General features: G+C 47.8%; 1 protein-coding gene across 3 annotated transcripts in view; it reads right to left on the reverse strand.

The window, feature by feature from the left end:
* Positions 1–7,592: 7,592 nt before the first annotated feature.
* DMRT1 (doublesex and mab-3 related transcription factor 1) overlaps positions 7,593–22,134 on the reverse strand; it is a 110,447-nt gene continuing 95,905 nt past the window's right edge. For all 3 annotated transcript variants that reach the window (XM_054727583.1, XM_054727585.1, XM_054727582.1), the window contains exon 6: positions 7,593–8,726. In XM_054727583.1, the coding sequence (XP_054583558.1) occupies positions 8,572–8,726 (155 nt within the window). In that variant the 3' untranslated portion in view covers positions 7,593–8,571. The remainder of the gene's footprint in view (positions 8,727–22,134) is intronic.

Below are 22,134 nucleotides of genomic sequence, written 5' to 3' on the forward strand. Positions count from 1 at the left end.
ACCCCGGGCTCCCCGAAGAGCTGGCGGGCCGGCGGCGGGAGCGGGCCAGGGGGCGCCGGACGGCGGGGCTGGGAGGCCCGCTCAGGGGCGGCCCCGAGGCGGCCGCGTGCGTCCCGAGGTTGTCGGAGGTGCCGCCGCCCTTTTACGTCTCCCGCGGCGCTCGCAGCCCCGGCCGCCGGCGGGTACTCCGCCAGTCCCACGCCGGCCGCGTCTCCGCGGCTGCTGCTCAGGCCGGCAGGCCCTCCCGCGCCGAGCGTTCCGGCGGCTGCAAGGTGCCGGCGACAGCGCTGGTTAAGGTCTAAGCCAGCTTGGCCGCAGTTCCAGCGCGCTGCCAGGCCCCGGCACCTCCTCCACCGCCCTCCGCCCTCCTCCGCCCTCCCACTGCACGCCCCCCCCCCCCAGCCAGTCCCAGTCTCCTTGCACTCCCCACCCCACTCCACGCCGTCCTCCTGCCTTGCGCCCCCGGAGTCCCTCCCAGCACCTTCCGTGCCACCTGCAGCCGGGCGGCTCTCGCGGGGGCGCTCACGGCCCCTCCTCCAGCCCCTCCGCGCGGCCCCTGCCCCTGCCCCGGCGGCGGCACGGACTGGCGCTCCGGGCGCAGCGCTGCCCACCGGGCGGAGGGAGGGTGTGGGTGCCTGCGGGAGAGGGAGGTGGCCGCTCCCCTTCTCTGCCTTCCCTCCAGGTTGGATTTGGCGGCGCCGAGCCCGCTTTCATCCCAACACTTGGCCTCGGAAACTCGGCTCCGCGAGAACCAGAACCTACCGTGGAATTGATTCGGGAAATGTTGTCTCTTTATATCTTTTTTGCAACTTTAAAAAAAAAAAATCGTGCTGCTGCAAAAGAAAAGGAATGTTTTTGAAAACTTGCTGGCCCAAGGATAGCAGCCCCATTTTGCAGGCACAGCCCACCCTCTCTGGCGCCGAGTTGGTTCCCGTACCCTCCTCCCCAGTTTTAATAAACAATGTCAGTCCCCACCGGCGCGGGGAACGCTCGTGCGGAGGACTTTCTTACGGGCTGGGTCTAAACTTTCAGAATGGACTTGGGGGGCCATGACAACGCTCGGAAGTGACTGGATATGATCTCCCCTCTGCCTAATAGCCACTGACCCCTCACACGGAGACCCCGCGTCCCCCAGTTCCAACCCCCACGGACTCAATGGCTAGGGGCGGCGCCGTTTCTCTCCCCCCACCCTATTGTCTTTAGGGTAGGCGGGGAAGGGGTCCCTGCACCAGATGACAACAGCAAACTTTGTTCAAATTGTTATTTGTGGGTGTCTCGTCTCCTAAGAGTACCCTTTTGGCCTAATGCAGACTACTGCCATAAACACAGGGACGACGAAACACCCCCTCCCCCGACAGAACAAAACTAAACACAGGTGGATACGGCGACTCGGGGCAGCACCGTGGCTCGGCGCGGAGCGGGGGAGACGGCAGCCCGGCGGCTGGGCGGCGCGGGTAACCCGACGGGGGCGGAGAGCGCAGACGCGTCCGCTGCAAAGGTCAGCCTTTTGGCCGCGCCCTGTGCCCCTAGGGGAGGCCGCTTTTCTCCGCCCTGGAGACAAACAAGCTACCGGAAAATGTCCCTCGGTGTTTTCTGCGAATTCAAGTAGCCAACCCCCACCGTAGAACAGTGATGGGGGGTGTGGGGGGGGGGGGGTGGGAAGGGGGAGGAAGAAGGGTTAAAAAGGGAACCCCGGTTGTGTGCTTCCCCTAGAAGCCACCTCGGGTTCAGACCTCTCGGAGTTGGGGATCGCGGTCTGCGGACCCGGCGGGGCCCGGGCAGGAAACCCTTGCAGGACGACGCTAACCCTGGAAGGCCTCCCCCCAAAGCGCGTGGGGCACAAACCCCATCTGTCTTCTTACCACCCCCACCCCTCACCACCACCCCCTCAATCCCTCCTTTCCTCCCAGTCTTCGCTAGGAAAACAAGCCCTAAAACACCACTGAGAGGGACTTGATGAGCTCCCAGGACTGGAGGTCGGTCACCGCGGCCCAGTGGGCCAGAGGCCGGGCGGTGGGGAGTTGGCAGTGCGTCGCTCCACGTGACAGACGCAGAGACGAGAATGACACTGAATCTGGGAACGTTAGTTCGCGCTGAAATCTCTCCGGGTGTCTTGGCCTCGGAGGGTGTGGGGCGAGGGACCGTGGACTTTTTTCATAGTCCAATTTCTCCGGAGTTTCTCCAAATGGTCAGCGAAACCGGGACTATAAAGTCCTTGGGGATAAAGCTTTTTTTTTTTTTTTTTTTTTTAAGGAAAGCAGCTGACCTGGGCACCAGGTTTTGGGGGGTGCGGAGAGACAGTCCCACTTGCTAGGCGACCCCCTTTCCTCCCTCGGTCACCTCGCCACCCTTTCCCCTTTGCCACGCCAACAGTTTGGCATTATTTGGTCCCGGGCTGGGTCACTCCAGTGCACACTGGGGGCTGAGATCTAAATACTCATTTGATATATAGCGTAATAATCCTTTCCCCATATTTGATGGGAATGTTTTCCATATCCCAGTATTTGACAACATCTCCCTATAGGGACAGGTTTGTATTTGTGTTGGTAAAATGTCCCCTGCCTCCAAGTCTATTGTAACCCAACACCTGACAACCCCGAGTCCCATTTCTGTTTGCAGAAAGGGTTTATTCAAGCACATAATGGGATCCCAGCAGAAAGCCTCCTCGAACAAGGGGCCCTGGTAAACTTCACCACATGAACTCCGTTTCCAGGGCTATTAAGCTTTTAATTGGAAAATAGCAGAGGAAATTTCAAGGTGACTATAACGTGTTAGCAGTTAGCGCGGAGAAGAAAAGCCGAAGCGGGAATGAATGTGGAAAGCATATGGTCCGAATCACATTTAGGCGGAGCGGCCTGCTTCTAAGTCCCGGCAGCTTACACACGGACGGGAAAAATAATCAAAGGCACTGGAGAGGGAGGGAGGGGTAGGATGACAAGTCAATGGAATCTCACTAGACCGGACCCACTCGTGTTCTGCTCTGGGTGGGTGGGGTGTGTGTTTTCCAGCCACGACGAGCTGGGTAGCATGGTGACAGGCATTCACGGTGAAAGATCATGGGCCCGTGGGGTTCTTTCTCTTGGCGCGCGCAGTCTCACGGTGTATCTGTCCACAAGCTTGAGGCGCGCAGGTGTCCTTGCTGAGAAACCGAGGATGTTCGGACTCCAAATCTGGGAGCCCTGCCAGCTGCTCCTCACCTCGAGACACAATCAAAAGGACAGTTTCATGTTGTCCCGATTGTGTAATACATCAGGGCATTTTCTGCTTTGCTGGATTCTCATGGAGGCGGAGGTCAGGGTTCCTATTTTGTCGTTTTAATCTCAACCGCGGTGACGCTGGAAGCGGGAGGGGGTGGGGCGTGTAGAAAGCCCTTTGAATGCAGAAAAGCGAGCCCCCTTTCCCCGCGTAGGAACTTCTCGGCTCGCACACTGTCCGTGCCTCTGGGCATCCGTCTTCGGCCAGCTTCAAAATGAAAGGCTGGGGGGGGGGGGAGGGGGGGGGGGACGGACAAATGTCTAGCGAGGCCTTGGTGGGGCAACCAGCAATCGATTTCTTAAGGTGACAATAATGCCCTTGTTCTCCCTCAATTAACTGGGGAGAAACCCTTGAGCACTCCCCCCAAGACACCCCGACGCCGCCCTCTGGGGTGTGGGGCGGCGGCCGCGATTGAACCTGCATTTGCAGGGCCTGGGGGAAGCCTCTGGGCAGAAAGAAGGTCCGGAGCGGTTCTGTCCTCCCTCCGTTTGGGCAGCGGGAGGCCAGAGGATCTCCAAGGGCCTAGCCTTTGGGGAGCAAAAGGGGGCGCGGGGCTGCTGCTCGCTCCTTCCAGTTCTCGGAAGCCAGCAGCGACTCCAGCCTCGGAAGGTGGGCTCCCCCCGGGGCAGATTCCTCAAACCCAGCCCACGCGCAGGCCGCGCCCGCTCCCACCTTTTGGGGTGAGGTGGGGGTCGTTCCTGTGTTGCTTCCTCCAAAGGGCCCGCTGAGCAGCGACCTTAACTCCTTAACTCCGGGCTTTCGGAGGAAGGACCCGGAAAAGCGCTTCCCCGGAGCCAGGGGCCGGGCCCGCTTCCCGGAGGGCCCCGGGCGCAGCAGCTCGGTCTCTGCTCTGGTCTCCGGCCCGGGGGCGCCGCGGCCTCGGCCCGTCCGCCGCCCAGCGGGTTCCCGGGGGCCGGGGAGCTCGAGGCTTTGGCCCTTTGAAGGAGGGGCTCGCTCTGGGCTCCCGGGCCAGCCGGACACACCCCGCGGGCAGCAGGGAAGCAGGAGGGGGCTGAGGGCGCCGGTCACGTCCCCTTCCCCATTTCGCAAGAGGGTCGCAGCGGGCGGCCTTAAGTGTAAAGGAAAAAAGAAAAAAACGTGTACCCAACAAAGTAAAGCGATGGCTCTAAAAGTTTTACGATTATCTTATGCCTCTAATATCCGAAACAAAGCCGAGGAAATCTCTTTAGGTAAGCAGTGCAATATTCAAGGGGCAAGAAAGTCTTGCTTTGCCCTCGCTGGTTTGGCTCAGTGGATAGTGTGTCCGCCTGCGAACTGAAAAGCTCCGGGTTCGATTCCAGCCAAAGGCACATGCCGGGGTTGTGGGCTTGATCCCCAGTGGAGGGCTTGCAGGCGGCAGCCGATCAATGATTCTCTATCATCAAGGATGTTTCTATCTCTCCCTCTGAAATCAATAAAAATGTGTTTTTTTTAAAAAAGTCTTGCCTAGGGTTCGCTCATGGGGCTCTGGTGTGCAGCTCTTCCCAGGATGGGCCCCTTTTCCAGAATTCTCTTCCGCCCCCTTCCTTCCTCCTCCCTCGCTGTCCCAGAACAAAGCCCTGCGGCGGGGAGCAGGGAAACTGGGAGGATGGGCGGGCTTCCAGGAAAGCAGTCCCCGCTCAGGGGACGGGCAGTGGGTGCGAACACCAGGCACCGAGGCCGGGCCCGCGGGAGAAGAACGCAGCACCGCGCGAGGCGCGGGGACTCGAGAACCACCCCAACCCGGGAAATTGAGGCCGAGACTGGGCACACTTGACCCAACACGAAGCCCTCGGGACCGCACGACTTCCGGAGCAACCGGGGCTCCGCCCCCACCCAGCGCCCCGCCCCAGCCCTGCTCGCCCCGCCCACCCGCCCAGTTCCCCGCCCAGGCGCCTTCCCAGCTGCCTTCCCAGCTGTCAGGGCCGCGGTGGTGGAAAAGTTTGCTGGCTGTTTGGCCCGGGGACCAAACTCCAGTGGCTGAGTCCAGGCCCTTAGAGTGTCCTGAGGGGGAGTGGGGGCAAGAGGGAGGCGTCTTTTACCGGCGAGCCGTTGGCAGCGCCGCGCTCAGCGGCCGGCAGCAGGGCTCAGGCTTTGCCCGCGTGTGGGTGTGCGGAGGGAAAAAGGAGAACCCAAGCGCCGCCAGGGTTCCCCGGGCAATCTCTATTCAGAGGGGCAGCGGCCAGGGCCACGCCGCCGTGACCCCCATCCGGCCGGGTGGACCAGGCCAAGCTGGGTGAGCCAAGGAAAAGCCCTCTTTCTCGGCAGACTGCTGAGGGCTGGAGGATTGCAGCGCCAAACGCATCCTATAGAAACGCTTTGAATACCTCTTGATGCAAAGCGCCAGGCGTAGTGAGTGTCTGTGTACCTTGTGAAACCAGTTCACGGAAGTTCACGGGAGACGGAGAAGGGGCTCGGGTTCTATGCGTGGATGGGAGTCTCGTTCCCACGAGGTGATGGGGAGACGGCTGGGGCTGGCTCACGCCTATGCCGCAAAGTGCGGTTTCGTGCGTGGGTTTCAGAGAGAGAGAGAGAGCCCCAAGGCGGGTATGGCAGCGGTGGTGGCAGGTCAGAGGCTTGTCACCAAGGGCTTTCCCTGAAGCCCTAGGTCTGCAGCGTGGGCTTGGCAGCCGTAGCTGGGTGAGAGCCAAACCTACCAGGTGGGCCGCCGGCCCAGCCACCGCGTCCGCTGGAAGAAGGGAAGGGTCGCTTTCGCCCCAGCCACGGCTCGGAAGGGCGCGCGATTCCTTTGCGCACAACCCACCCCATGGCGTCGTGGCAGCGGCTTTACGCTGCGCTCAGGAGAGAAAGGCCCCGCAAGTCTGCTTCGGCTTTCCCGCGCCGGAGCAACAGATGCGCTTGTAAAAAGGCTCGGAAAGGGTCGTCCCAGCAGCCCGCCGGAAGGGGACACGATGCCCAACACACCCACACTTGCACACACGTGTTGTGCATGTTAGTGTACCGCACACATCACGGGTACCGTGGCCCCTACTGTTCCCAGATCCCTTTCAAGGGGGCAGAACTTTAAAATGATCGCCCCGCAAACGTATATTAATGTTTAAAATCCAGCAGCCAAGACTTCCAGGCGAGGCTCTCTCTTGTGTTGGGAATTAGGTAAGTTCCTAACGCCGCCCACCTGGGCCAGGCCCTGGGCTGCCTGGCACCCTCCTCCCTAGCAGTCAAGGATAAACACCCGAGGAGCCAACTTGAGCGCCACAGGGCCGCTCCTCTGCATCAGGCACGGGAGGAAGACCCCCTTTATGGGGCGCTATTCAGAGGAGAGGCCGGATCTTCCCGCGACTCCGCAGGGGCCCCATGGTGGACCTGGGGCCCGGCCCTCCCACGGGTGTGACCCTTCTGGGGCCGCCCGATTCAGAGTGCACTCTCCGGGCCCAGGAGGCCAGGGGGTCTCTGCCAAGGACGGGCGTAGCCCACCCAGCCTGGTTCCCCAGGCACCGGCGGCCGGAAGTGGATGTTCGGGGCGGCGACTGGAGGAGGCCAGGCCCAGAAGGTGCTCAGTCAAGACTCCACAAGAGCGCTGGCACGCTTAACCGGACTCCGCTGGCTTTCCAGAATGCTGGGGAACGGAAGGGGACTGTGCTCCGAGGGAGCACTCCCCGCATTGAGGGGGCTTGCCGAGCTCCTCCTACCAAACCGCCAGGTAAAATTAATGTGTTGAGGGTCAACTACGGAACCGTGAGAATTGCAGAACTCCTGGACCCGCAGAAGCTAGGGCTATTCCAAGAAATGAGAGGGGTGTGGGCAGCGAGTGCCCAGGTGAGCGAGGGATCATCTCCAAGGACGCCACCATTAAGGCCCTGAAGGTGGCGGCTCCACGTCCCGGTCCCTCCCAGCTTGCTGGAAGCCTCGCGGCATCGCCGTCACAATAGCTACAGCTACAAGCACCCAGAAGGGCACGGCTGCAGTAGCAGCGGCCTGACAAGTGTGATAAAATGATCTCCCTTAACTAAACTCGTAAAGCACTGGGCAATAAAACTCAATCTTCTGTAAAATCCAATTAAGTCATTATCTGACTGATTGTATCTTTAATTGAAAACAGAAGTGACAGTAAATTTCTGTGATATATCAGGATCAATCGATACCGCTATACGATTCAGCCCCAAGAAGTGATTTATAATGTCAAACCTATATAGGTAACTCCACATTATTCTCTCTAAAACCACTGGTGGATGAAATTAAGAGTAAGTGCATTTAATAAAAAACAAGATGGTCAGGTTATTGATTACAACTGATGGGGGTGAAATCAAATAGATGTTTTCAAAGCACAGAGCGAAGAAAATACAAGTAATTTCTTTTTTCCTGTTTACTATCGCTCACCAAATATACACACAAGAAAATGCAGTCATCAATAACATTTTTATTTCAGGTACAGCTGCAACTACACAAAACAATGAATTTTTTAAAGACTAGTTTCATTTCAGGATGGCTTCTGTTACATAAGGAAGTGATCCACAAGCAATTTTTAACAAAATAATGAACTCAGAAATATCTAGTAACTTTTAAAGATGTACTTATTTTTAAATCAGACTACAACGGAAGGTTACAAAATAACCTAGACTGCATCCATTTTTTCCCCTGTAGTAGAAAGAATGTGTATGATAAACCTGTGATGCTACTATTCTAGAAACAACACCCAGGAACTGTGCCTTACTGCGGTTACTTTAAATTGTACTGTTTTCAATTTACTTTTTACAGAAAAGGCAGCAATTCCTAAGGGCATGGCTTTTTCTTCTGACTTATTTCAGTCCTGTTTTGGAAAGGGTACATGTTTTGGGGATGAGGTTGGGTGTAGGCTTTACCAACAGCAACACAAACACACAGTACTTCCATTTCTGCAGATTTCTAAAACAATCACAAACTTTGTTGTTTCCTTCTCACCAGTCAGGCTAAATTTATGTTTTTAACGTTTTATTAAAATACTAAAATTCAAAAATATCTAAAGCACCTAAGATTTCATTTCCAAACTGAATATCTAATTATGGACACACATAGGTGCAAACATATTGCTTTAGTTGAGTGAATTACTATACTTCTTGAAAACTACATGTAAACCAGTGTCATAAAAATATGAGGGACACTACTATTCAATATTTAACTTCATGAGCAAACCACTTAATTCTTAGGGATGGTAGTCACCAATCCTAAACTATTCTAAAATTTGTTTTAGCCTCTGGGCTAAGATCTAAGGAGTATAAACCAAACACATTCTCAACAGTTAAGCTGACATGAGTCAAGGCAAAAGAGTAACAACAAACCCTGTGTATAAATGGAATAAGCCCGCTATTCCAAGTAAACCACCAAGGCACTGGGCACCGCTTACTCGTCCTCCTCGATGACGGGAGTGACCGCAAAGCTGCTGGGCTCGGAGGCGGGCTCACATTCAAGCACTCCCTTTGTGCTCTCGTTGCTAATGGGAGAGCTGCTGGAGAGGGAAACCAAGCCCGAATCTTGACTGCTGGGTGGCGAGAATACTGGGAAGTGGGAGAGACAGAGGGAGAAGAGTGTGTTAAAAGTGTCTAGTCTTTCTACATTCAGTTTTCAATTAGGTTCCAACAAATAAAGAGGCACTCTGCATTTCTATTTCCAGTGAGAGTGTTTTTATAGACACTCATTAAAATCCTGAGCACTTTTTTTTATAAGAAAATAGAATTTCAGCACAGTATTATCTCTTTAACTGTAGGGAAAAGTTAACTAGCAGAGTTCCAGTTTTATGTTAATTAAAAACAAAAAAACAGTCTGTTCCCCTCTCTAGGGGGAAACTATTTCCACCCTTCATTGAGCCCCTCCTTTGTGTAGAGGATGCTAATAGAACCTGTCTTGTCAAATGATCCATCTGACAAATTACCCCAAGCAAGACTCCACCCATGTATTTCCACCATTTGATGGGTAACCCTAGTTTTCAATATATAGCATGTGAAGGTGACAGCGTATCAAATTTCCTTGAAGATATGGGGACGAACACTTGGGGTGGGGGGGAGAGGGCCTCAGCATACATACTGTTTTTAAAAGTAAAAAGCAGTACATGGGAGGGAAACTTTTTAAAACCACAAAAAGTATAAGAAATTGAATTATACCCCACTAAAATAGAACCCAGATAAAGATTTTTAAAGCCAACCTGTGAACATAAAACTCCTCTAAAAACGGACATTAAATATGAAGGATGTTAAAGTAATAAAGTGCTGAACAATTTTTGTGACCTTACAAGCCACAACAGATACAAAATTTAAGCAAAAGGGTCTCTGACCTTCTTAACCTTAACTGAGTTCAGATCCACCCCTGGAACTCCCTTCCTGCCTAGTGTGAATGTAATTAAGGGGAAGCTGCAGTGGTAATTTCTCTCCTCATTAACTTCCTGATTGGTTTCAGCCTCAGGATTCTGCCGGGCAGTAGTTTGTCACCAATTCCAAATGGCCAATCGTTAATACTAATGTTTGTGTAACTAACTGCCAGCATCTGCCACGGCTTCTTGTACAACAATAATGGTGAAAGGGTACATTAGTGCTCCTGTGTTAATTCAGCTTGTGTTCATCAATAGGGAAATCTATGGTGTAATTAGCAAAATGCATTGGGAGCCGAGTGTTGAAGTCATTTGTAGAGAACTAAATCATAGAAGCTGTACTGGGTCCTGATGTGTTTGCCATCAATACTTACTATGTTTGGAATTTAATAAGGTATATTACCATGCTGAAGAGACAGACCCTTTTATAAGAGAACACCATTTTCGCTTGTTATGAGTTTGGAAAAGTTTGCTGCAGCTAGTGAAACCACACAAAAATAAAAGACTAGGGCTGGGATTTAAGAAGCAGACCTTTAACCACTCCACTGGACCAAATGATTTCAGAAAGCCCCTTTCTTCTAATGTGACATTTGGCCAGAAAGACAGATGGATAGTTTTGTATAGCTACCTCAATATCCAGTAAAGAAAGGCATGATCTGAAAACTTAATAATTGAATAACTTTGAAAAATAATTTAGGCGATTTCCTGATAAGCCATTTTCATATTCCCAGAACTTCAATGAAATGCAAGAGTAATAGTTTGTCAAAACAACAATGAGGTACCATCTCACACCTGTCAGAATGGCTATCATCAACAAATCAACAAACAACAAGTGTTGGCGAGGATGCGGAGAAAAAGGAACCCTGGTGCACTGCTGGTGGGAATGCAGACTGGTGCAGCCACTGTGGAGAACAGTATGGAGTTTCCTCAAAAAACTGAAAATGGATCTCCCATTTGACCCAGTAATCCCACTCCTGGGAATATATCCGAAGAAACTAGAAACACCAATCAGAAAGGATATATGCACCACTATGTTCATAGCAGCACAATTTACAATAGCTAAGATTTGGAAACAGCCTAGGTGCCCATCAGCAGATGACTGGATCGGAAAACTGTGGTACATCTACACAATGGAATACTATGCTGCCATAAAAAAGAAGGAATTCTCATCATTTGCAGCAACCTGGATGGAATTGGAGAACATTATGCTAAGTGAAATAAGCCAGTCAATGAAAGAAAAATACCACATGATCTCACTCATTTAGGGATAGTAAAGAACATTATAAAATGGTGAACAAAAAGATAGATACAGAGACAGTAAAGCATCAAACAGACTTTCAAAGTACAGGGGGAAAGTTTGGGAAAGGTGGGGGAGTTATGAAATCAAACGAAGGACTTGTATGCATGCATATAAGCATAAACAATGGACGCAAAACTCTGGGGGGGGAGGGCATGTGTGGGTGTGGGGTGGGGGGGGGTAATAGTAAGATATGTACACATATAATACCTCAATAAAAATATTAAAAAAAAAAAAAAAAAAAAAAAAAAAAAAAAAAAAAAAAAAAAGAGTAATAGTTTGTAAGCTTTTTTTTTTTAAAGGAGCCATTAAATAGTACTTAAAATGCCAATAAGGGTGCATGTGCATATACTGTATAAATATAAGTAACAACCAAAAAACCTGGCAACGATGAATTCTGAAGCCTTCATTTCATTGCAGTTCATTAAAGGCTTCTTACTAAATTATATGGATTTACAATTCCCTGCAAATTTAAGGTGAGTTATGAATTGTGTTACATGCACAAGGATACTGTATATACACAAATGTTTTCCAAAGGTGGTAGACTTTGCTATGACATCTTGTTATTTACTATACAGAGATCTGGAGCATTAAGAGCCAGCCAGAGAGTCCATCTCTACTTCATCCCTAATTCAAATCAGGGACAGAAGTTCTCTATAGAAGCGATGGGAAGGGGATGAACATTTCCTGACTGCTTCCTGTACTGCCACACACTTTATTGAGGTATTCTCTCCATTTTACGTAAGGGACCCTGTGGAGCTGCCAAGGGCAGTGTGGCACTGGACAGCCTGACCCTCTGGCTTGCTCTCATCCCTGCACCATCCCACCCTTGTGTACCTTTTAATCACTGGCAACTGATCCTTCCTAATCTCTGTGAGTTTAAAGAGGCAAACAACGGACTCTTACCGGACTAATGCAGAGGTTATAAGGAATAGATAAGTGTTCTCCAGGCCTTCTAAGCCCCAGGCCTGCCTTTGCCTTCAGTTAGCGGCTGACCTAGAATTCCTGCCCCTCACTCCAGTCACACACCTCCCACTCCCCATTTATGGGATTTGGGCCTACAAAAGGGAGATGGGGTAGGAATTCTGCAAAAGAAAGTAATTTTGGGCTAGACCCCCTTTTGCTCTCACTTGCCTTGTGGATATTTCCTTGGAAAGTATTTCTATGACTTGGGGCTACAAAAACATGCAGAGTGTTGTCACCTGCATAGACCAGGGAGGCTCTAAGCAAACTTAATGCATGACTGCACTGCGGAGAAGATGTCTTGAAACATAACTATTTTTAAAAGCATTTCTCCGCTCAAAATTTAAATCCATGTTATTTTACTCTGTTCAAGGCTTAGCATTGTCTTTGAATAATGGGCTGTTGAAATTAGGGATAGTACCTGTTCAACTCATTTTGGTAACACCTCATAAAAGTAGATCCAAGTGCATTCAAGATTTTGTAACTGTTTATCTTAGTAACTAAAGTTCAAAATCTATTTTACTACCATCCTTAAAGATACTCTCTCCATTTGAATGCAGCTTCATTAAACTGTGTTGGTGGAAGAGAAATAATTGATCATTGTAAATAATTTTATGCCAATTAAAAATTCAAAAGTCAAAATTATCCCTTTTTCCTTTTAAGTTGATTCTAATGAGCCCCGAACAAGGCTAATTTCAACTCTAAAGGTTTCTCTTAATTATTATTTTTTAAATGGTAATGTTTGGTGTCAGTGGGACTGTTTAGGAAAGGGCTGTTGTTGGTAGCATTAGAAATTGGTTCAATCTTTCTGGACAGCAATCTAGTGACATGTAATAAGAACCATAAAACTGTTCATACCCTCTGACCTGGTAATTCCACTTTGGGGAATAAGCCCCAAGAAAGAAAGATTAATTGGCCCATAGATGCTCAACACCCCACTATTTGCATCAGTAAAGATGTGCTGTGCTCTGGTGCTGGGGTGGGGGGTGGGGCTGGGGGTAGCAGCTCTTGGGTTGGGGGGTAGGAAGCATCCACAGGCAATCAACAATTCAGGATTACGCCACCCTGTAATCATCAACAGGCTCCCAGTATTTACAGAAATGGAAGAAATGACTTGTGGAGACCGAAGTAGAGACTGAACAGAAGAAAAAGGGAAACCTGCCCATCTGATCTTTTTACATTACAAAGAAAGTGGTAAACCTGAGGGTGACTGACCCCTGTTTGAACCAGCAAGCCCAGTATCTGTTTTCTCTCAAGTAGCCTATTTGTCTACAGAAGCTAAAGGGTATTTATTATTATTTAAAAACAAACAAAAACTTACACATAACCACTCTTACCAAGAATGTTGGGGGAAAACCTTAAGATGATTTCAGTGATACCATCTAAACCATCAGTATTCTTTTTAGAAAGTAATATGTACTGCCCCAACCCCCCCCCCCGCCCCCTGCTCTGAAAAACAAAACAAAAACCACTCTAGCTGCTAAATCTTTTGACATTGCAAAGACCCCTGACTTTTAACTTGAATGATCTGTTGGAAGTCAATGGACTGGAACGAATAATTCTCTTCCAGTGATGTGAGAAAACTGGATACTCATGCTTGAGAAAAAAAATTTCTTCTTCTATATACTATTAAACCCTCACTAAGAAACCATTTAAAAATAAAAATACAAGTGGCATTTTTCAATTGCTAGCAACCCTTCACTTAGATGCAGACAGGGGGAAAAAAAAGTGCTGGCCTCTTTAGTTTCCTAGTTTACAGGCCTAAGAGTCTGATGAAAAGCTGATGAATATTTCTCAAACAACAAATTCTTCTGCTTCATGATAACCATAGTGTTTGGAAATAAAATCATGTCCAATCAATACCACTTAGCAGATATTTAATGTTTCACAACAGAACTCTTTTCCAGAGTGGAACTGTGGCCCTTCTCACTAACATTCAAAATAATTAGGATTATCTTAGCTGTCCAAAGCTTGGCAGGTTCAGTTTGCACTTTCAAACAGCATTAATTCTTGGCACTCAGAACAAGGGATAAAAGCTAAAGATATGAATGGAGATCTTTATTCAACCTGATCTATCATGGATTAGCTCATTCTTTTCCAGTTCATGCCTGCATTCTAGTTAAGAGGAAGGCTAAGCTGTAACTGATGTAATTAGAAACCACAAGCTCAGAAAAAATAGCCCCTTTTTTCTTCCCCATTTCCTATATATTTAGTAAAAAAAATAATCTTTGAAACAATTAAATGTTTTTTCCACATAAGTGTAATTAAAGAGGAGTGAGGTATGCTTTCCTGAAAATATATCTTAATTGTCAGTTCTAAAATCTAACACCAATTTTATCTTAGTAACTAATGTCCAGAGGGGCCAGCTCTGCACTTTGCATATTGTATAGAGAAATGGCCAAGCCATGGCAAATGAGAGTTCCTGTAAATGGAATAAGTACATTATCAGTGCTTCTTCCTTGATATAACTATGATAACCTTGTAAACACTGGGAATTACCATTTTTAAAAATGAAGTGAACTTAGAAAGTACATACTTATGCAGTATCAACAATAACTCCCTCTAAATTTCTTGTATAAAATGCATGCACAATTCACAAAATAATGCTAGTACATTTTTCTTAAAAAACTCTTTTGACCCCCTTCACTAAGAACAACTTCTTAATTCTCAAAATAAACAGAAGTCTCTCAAGTGTCCTTCTGTAGCACATGGGAGAGTCTGAGGACTGGATCCCAGCCTGGCCCAGCCATTGCTACAGACCAGCTTTCCTACTGCTTGAGAAACTAGGGGATAATGCACCTAAACCTACTCCCTTACCCCGACAGAGTTCAACACAAAGGGAAGAATCTTTTTGTTTGTTTGTTATAATGTAGTACACAAAAAATGGAAAAGATAGAGGGGCTCCATTCAGTCTTCCACTGCACCCGGGACCCAGGCAGAATCATCTTGGGCCAGACATTCCTCGTCCACCCCTATCCCGACCCCTGCACAACAGACTCTCCTGGACTACAGCATGGCAGCTGCCAAAGCCCCAAATTCCTTGCTTATTTCATGGGGGAGGAGGAGAGAGGTCACCAAAACCAACTGGAGTCTCAAAGAAAACCCACAAACTAGCCGTGTGTCTGACAGCACCCCCACCCCGATAGGGACTCACACTCTCAATGAACCTCCCAAAACACCTCTGGCTGCTCCCTCACCACAAACTGTCACTACCAGTTGTGGAACTTTGTTCTCACTGACGTATTTCTTCCTGAACCCTTTCCAAAGTGAGCAAGGGTGTATATGAGGGGTTAACTCACTATTATTTGCTCAACTGACTTGTCTCATCCAGGAGGAAGTATAATAGAATCAAACATTCAAAGATTCTTGTTCACTGTGTTTTAATGAAAACAGACTCCATTTCAAAACCTACACATAGTGTGGCTTTTACTTCTCTTTGCTAACAACATCCTGAGGTAAATCCTCACTCTAACTCTGCTCTTTTTGTCTCTTTGGTGAAATAACCACAAGACACTCTGTGAAGAATTCCCCTCTACTATGGGTGAGGGACTTAAGCATCCTGAGCCTCAGTTTCCCCACCTGTGAAAGGAGGCTAACACAGCAGGTCATTGTGATAATGACTGAGTACACACTCGTTTCCTTGCTTCATCTGTCTACAGTCTATATCTCAATGTCTTCAAGTTATGTGACTCTTGCTTTTGAAGGCGCCAGAACTCAATCAGGATTTAGTACCAGGTCTATTCACTCCAGACACACAGAACTTTCTGAAAACCAGGACCCAGGAAAGCACACTTACTTCATTCTGAGTGTCACCCAGAAGGCAAAACTACTCTTCCTTCATTATATACACTCTGCCTTTTTATCTTTTGAGGGGGGAGGTGATAAGATGGCTGGTGTCAAATCAAAATCAAACAGCAGAATGTCTGTGGACATGCTTTATAAGCCATACAAAAAGTGTTATCCAGTGATCATGCAAACTATCTCTTCAAACAGTATTTGGAAGCAGGAAGAACCTCGTTTTTGAGCCCAGTCTGTCTAAAAGTTGGCAGCTTGGGAAGCACTTGGGCATGAGCTTCAGTTTTCCCAAGGATCCTAATCTCATGGCTCCTGACTGACTGAGGCTTGCTGGTGTATCGGAAGTTCTGGGAAAATACAACAGAGCAGAGCCAGGATTAAGTGTGTGGGCTTTGGAAACAACTGTCTCTTACTGTCTTCAGATCTTGGACAAATCCCTTATCCTCCCTATGCCTTGTTTTCCTCATGTGTAACATGGGGATAGAGTAAGCACTTGGTTCTATGCCAAGTGTTGGGCCCCCCCTTAGGCCAGTGCAGCTGAGAAGCCAACAATCCTGCACAACTTTACCAACTGGTCACCCACACGCGCGGCCTGGCAAGTGCAGCTCCTCGCACTGGATGCCTGTCTGAAACAGGCCCTATCCTTGCATCACTTCCCAGCCTCTATCCTCTCTGCTGTCCTCACCTACACCTCATCCTGCCCACTTGGTTGCTCTGCAGTGTTTGAGGGGCAGTAGAAAGAAAGCAGCTGCTGCTCCTGCTCTGGCCTCTCCTCTGGGGAGGCAGACGGGTTTCCCATCAGGTAAGCGCATTGATGACAGCAGGTGGTCTGAGGGGGTCCTGCTCCAGGCAGGGTTCGGATTCTCTGGGGCCGAGCCCAGTTCTGAACAACAGGAGGTGGTGTGGAAAGACCACAAGGTCTGTCCTCATATACTAGCACCTCATAAACACCTCTGAGTCGCAGTTTCTTCCATTGTAAGAGGAGGAGAATAATCATATATCTCACACAGCTGACTTTTAGGGTCAAGGAGATGATATATGACAAAACAGTTTGTAAACTTGAAGACTCTATACACTTGTCAGTCATGTTCTTTGACCCCTTCCCCAGGCCCTTCTCTAGGGAAGAAGACTGAGTTACTATCTGTATTCCATTGTCTAAGACAGGACCAAGAAATTAATAACATTTTTATGAAAACATTGGTTAGGAAAGAAAAAAAGATTTTTAGTGACACACAACTCAAATATCCCTGAATGTTTAAGTTTCAGTTCTGATGTTCACGGAAAGGTGACTTTTAATTTATCCCTTTCTTTATATACGAGAGACAAAGTTAAGATAGACCGTCAAACTTCAGAGGGAAGGCAGGGGAGGTTAGGTGGGGTAAGAGATCAACCAAAGGACTTGTATCCATGCATATGATCATGAACAATGGACACAGACAATAGGGGGGTGGGGACATGTAATACTTTCAACAATAAAGAATTCTTTTAAAAAGTTAAGATGGATTCCAAACTGAAACCTGAGTCTGTTACTCTGTGCTTTTTACAGCATCACACACAGGACCTCAGCTACACATGACACTTCTTGAGACTGGCCAAGAGGCAAGACTTGGCTGAACCAGGCTGGGACTAAAAGCCAGGAGAACCACCGCATGGCAGAAATAGAAAATCTACAAGGTAAAAGACAAACATCTGGCCAATTGAAACGAAACTGCGAATATCTACCATGCATTGTCTAGCACAGTGCAGTATACATAGTAGGTGCTTAATAATGGATGAAAGAGTGAGAATGACCATGGAATTTAATCGTCACAAGACATGCTGCAACAAGACAGGGCTGACCCACACATGGCAAAGAGAGTCTCCAGTCTAAACCAGTTTTGAGGATTTTAAAGTGCAAGGGTTTTATTTAATTCCATCTATATTTACTACTCAGTGGCTCTATACAGAGGCTGGGTGCCAAGGCAAAGAGAAAAGCCGCATCAAACACACGCTGGGACCAGAGGTGGAACAAGGATCTCAGCCTGCTCTTACTGAGCATGAAGAATCAGGTTCCTTGGGGACTCTGCAATGTAAAGTGTTACATTGAGGACTCAAGTCCAAGTGCAGCACCACCCCTGGGTGGTCACACAGACAACTGCATTTGAAAACAGTTTAAATATGAACGTGAACATCGCGGAAACTAAGGCAGACCAGGCAAAGAAGATGCTCTACAAGTCTTCTCTGGAATAGAATTCCCCTTTGATTCTGGGAAAGCAGTTTTCTCAGATATAAGAGGAATCAAACCCACAAAGCAGGCTATGGCATTTGCCATCCTAGAAACTAGGTTGGCTCTGTCCAGATATTTTGCAACAACAAAAAATGTTATGGTAGCCTTGTTTTCTTCACATTGAGAAGAAAGAATCATGCTTAACCTGATGGGCATCTTGTTAAGGCTAAGAAAAAAGACTAAAATTCTGGAGTCAACAGTACTGCCAGAGAGCTGGTCACAAGACAGCAAACACCACCTTCTAACCTAAGGCCCAAAATGAGCCCAGTTTCTGTCTAATCCACCAGCTTTCTGGCAGCCTTTCACTTTAGAATTACATTATCTTAATAAAACACAGTTTAACAAAATGTGTAAGATGTGCAGCTTTAGCTATATGGTTTTCAGGAAGTCCTTTATTTAATAAAAATATTCTGAGACTTTGCAATTAAATGGATCTAAGAGAAAGTTCATGAACCATTTCTCAAGTAGAACTTGTATAACATCTGCATTTAATATTTGAAATGATATGCTAGTACCAGGTAGAGGACTGTGTCAGGTAAATTACATTATTCTAACTACCAGGAGACTGTCTTCTACAAAAAGAAAATACAAAATTCTATCATATTGGCTATTATACTATGCCAACTTTTTCTTCTTTCTTTCAAACTAGCATTACAGGAAATTTAAGGCTAGTGATTATTAACCCTTTGCACTTGGATGTCGAGATTAAAATTACTCTTTGAATGTATCAACAATTTGAAATATAAAAAAATCCAAATAAATAAGTTTGTATGAAAAGAAACTCCAGTTTTTTATTCTACTGCCGTGCTTTGTAAAATCTGGGGTATTTAAAAAATTAAATCCTGAGTAGAATAAAGGAATCGAGAAAAAAGCAAGTGAGTGCAAAGGGTTAATATTTTTTCTCTGATATAGAAAAAGAAAGCAAACACCAGGACACATCTAAATAAAATATATACCAGATTAAATCAATTGGGATAGAAAGTTCCAGGCATTTCCAGGCAGGAGAATACATGCCTGCTTACAGTTGCTTAAGTTATACTAGTGGCCCGGTGCACGAAATTCGTGCATTGGGGGGGGGGGGTGTTCCTCAGCCTGGCCTGCACCCTCTCCAATCTGGGACCCCTCGAAGGATGTCCTACTGCCCATTTACAGGGATCGGGCCTAAACCAGCAGTCGGACATCCCTCTCACAATCTGGGACTGCTGGCTCCAGCTGCTCACCTGCCTGCCTGCCTGCCCCTAACCACTCTGCCTGCCAGCCTGCTCGCCCCCAAATGCCCCCCCGCCAGCTTGCTCACCCCCAATTGCCCCCCCTGCTGGCCTGCTTGCCCCCAACTGCCCCCCCTGCTGGCCTGCTCACCCCCACCTTCTCTCCCCACTGGTTTGCTCACCCCCCAACTGCCCCCTTGCTGGCCTGCTCACTCCAAACTGCCCCCCCCCACTGTCCTGATCACCTCCAACTGACCCCCACTGATGGCCTGCTCACCCCCAACTGGCCCTCCTGCTGGTCTGCTTACCCCCAACGGCCCCTGCCATCCTATCCTGGCCTGATCACCCCCCCGGCGACCCAAGGTCCCAGCCCCTCCTTTTTTCTTTTCTTTTTTTTTTTTTTTTAGCACCTCCTTGAGTGGAGGCCAGGACCGGCTAGAAGCAAGTATCTAGGATTTATTTATCTTCTGTAATTGAAACTTTGTAGCCTTGAGCGGAGGCCGGGGCTGGCCAGGGCAGGCAGGAAGCTTGGCTTCCTCCATTGCCAGGGGCAACCCAAGCCTCCTGCTTGCTCCAGCTCTGTGGCCGTCGCCATTGTTGTTGGGATTTATTTATCTTCTATAATTGAAACTTTATAGCCTTGAGCAGAGGCCAGGGCTGGCCAGGGCAGGTGGGAAGCTTGGCTTCCTCCATTGCTGGGGCAACCCAAGCCTCCTGCTTGCTCCAGGGCCGTGGCCGGCCGCCATCTTGGTTGGGTTAATTTGCATACTCACTCCTGATTGGCTGGTGGGCATGGCTTGGTGTAGCAGAGTTGTGGTTAATTTGCATGTTTCTCTTTTATTAGTGTAGATGCACCTAAATGCAACACAGCCAATATGGATGGATAAGGGAGTTCAGATTACAGGGAGCAAGAATACACTCTTTTGGAATAGTTCTTGTTAAGGGTGAACAGACATAAGAAAATAATGGCGAAATTATATGTTTTCCCAATAGAATATTTTGACACTTTCATAAGATCACAACAGCTAAAAAAATTTATAAATGTATCTCTTCAAACATTTTTGGGGTTAAAATGCTGTCTGTTCAATTAGCTCACAAGAAAGGATGTCCACCCTAAGAGGTTAATCTGCAGGCGATATAAGGCATTCAAGGAATATGATTGTACCTGCCTCTCCAGGGGTTTATGATATATTCAGGAGAAAAGATTCATGTGGTTTTTTAAAAATCTTTTTATTGATCTTGAGAGAGAGAGAGAGAGAGAGAGAGAGACACACACACACACACACACACACACACACACACACACATTGATTTTTTGTTCCACTTACACATTTATTGGTTGATTCTCATATGTGCCCTGACCAGGGATCGAACCCGAAACCTTGGCATATGGGGACAATGCTCTAGCCAACTGAGCTACCCGACGAGGGCCACGAGCTCATGTTTTGACAAGTATTTTAGTTTATCTTCAAGAAAATGTTTTTCCTCCCCCCCGCAACTGCATTCTGTCTGAAGCCACACTTACCCGTAGCCTATCTTTAGGGGCTTCTAAGAATAACCACCTACGGTGTCTTTGAGTGAGAAGCTTCTGGATGGGGCCTGCTGGTGCTGGTCAGTTGAGCTCAGCTCTGAACTGAATGAAGGAAACTAAAAGCTGTGGTACATTTACACCATGGAATACTATGCAGCTGTAAAAAAGAAGGATCTCTTACCCTTTGTGACAGCATGGAGGGACCTGGAGAGTATTATGCTAAATGCAATAAGCCAGTCATATAAAGACAAGTATCACATGACCTCATTTATATGTGGAATCTAATGAACAAAATAAACCGATGAACAAAATAGGGCCAGAGGCATGGATGCTTGGAAGAGACTGACAGATCTCAGAGGGGAAGTGGGGGGATGGGAAGAGATGAACCAAAGAACTTATATACATACTAGAGGCCTGGTGCATGAATTCGTGCACCAGTGGGGTCCCTCAGCCTGGCCTGCGGGATAGGGCTGAAACTGGCTCTCCAATATCCCCCAAGGGATCCAGGATTTCGAGAAGGTGCAGGCCAGGCCGAGGGACCCCACCAGTGCATGCTTTGGGCTGGGGAGAGATGTGGGAGGTTGGCCAGCTGGGGAGGGACCGCGGGAGGGCTCCAGGGCGTGTCCAGCCTGTCTCACTCAGTCCTGATCAGCTGGACCCCAGTAGCAAGCTAACCTACTGGTTAGAGCATCTGCCTCCTTGTGGTCAGTGCACATCATAGTGAGTGGTTGAGCAGCCTTAGCATATCATTAGCATATTATGCTTTGATTAGTTGAACGGCTGACTGGTCGACCGGACACTTAGCATATTAGGCTTTTATTATATAGGATATGCATAGCCCATGGACACACAATAGTGTGGTGAAGGCCTGGGTGGAGGTGGGTGGAGGGGGACATGGGGAGGGGGAACTATACTGTCAAAAATAAAATAAAATAAAATATTTAAATAAAATAATATTGGCAGGTATTTACTAAAGCATGAGACAAATTTTTTAATTGTTGCTCCCACTAGTAAAAAATGATTTCCTTTCAGAATTCAGTTTTCTGTTTTTAATTTTTTTTAATAGTGGTAAAATATATATAACATAAAATGTACCATTATAACCATTTTAAGTGTAAAGCTCAGGGGTATTAAGTACATTCACAATGTTGTACAACCACCTCCTGCCATCTCTAGAACTTTTCCCTCTTCCCAAAGTGAAACTCTATACCTAATTAAACAATAATTCCACATTTCCTCCTCCCCCAGTCCCTGGTAACCACCCTTCTACTTTCTCAGTGAATTTAACTGCTCTAGTACCTCATATAAGTAGAATCACATAGTATTGGTCTTGTTATGACTGACTTATTACACTTAATATACTGTCTTCAAGGTTCATCCAGGTTGTAGCTCTGGCAGAATTTCTTTCCTTTTTATGGGAAAGTTATCTGCTTTCCCACTCATTTATCAATGAACATATGGTTCATGTCCATCCTTTGGCTATTGTGAACACTGCTGGTATGAACAATGATATTCAAATAACTATTTGAGTTCCTGCTTTCA

Source organism: Eptesicus fuscus, chromosome 15, assembly GCF_027574615.1.
Source record: "Eptesicus fuscus isolate TK198812 chromosome 15, DD_ASM_mEF_20220401, whole genome shotgun sequence".
In the NCBI taxonomy this organism is placed as follows: domain Eukaryota; kingdom Metazoa; phylum Chordata; class Mammalia; order Chiroptera; family Vespertilionidae; genus Eptesicus; species Eptesicus fuscus.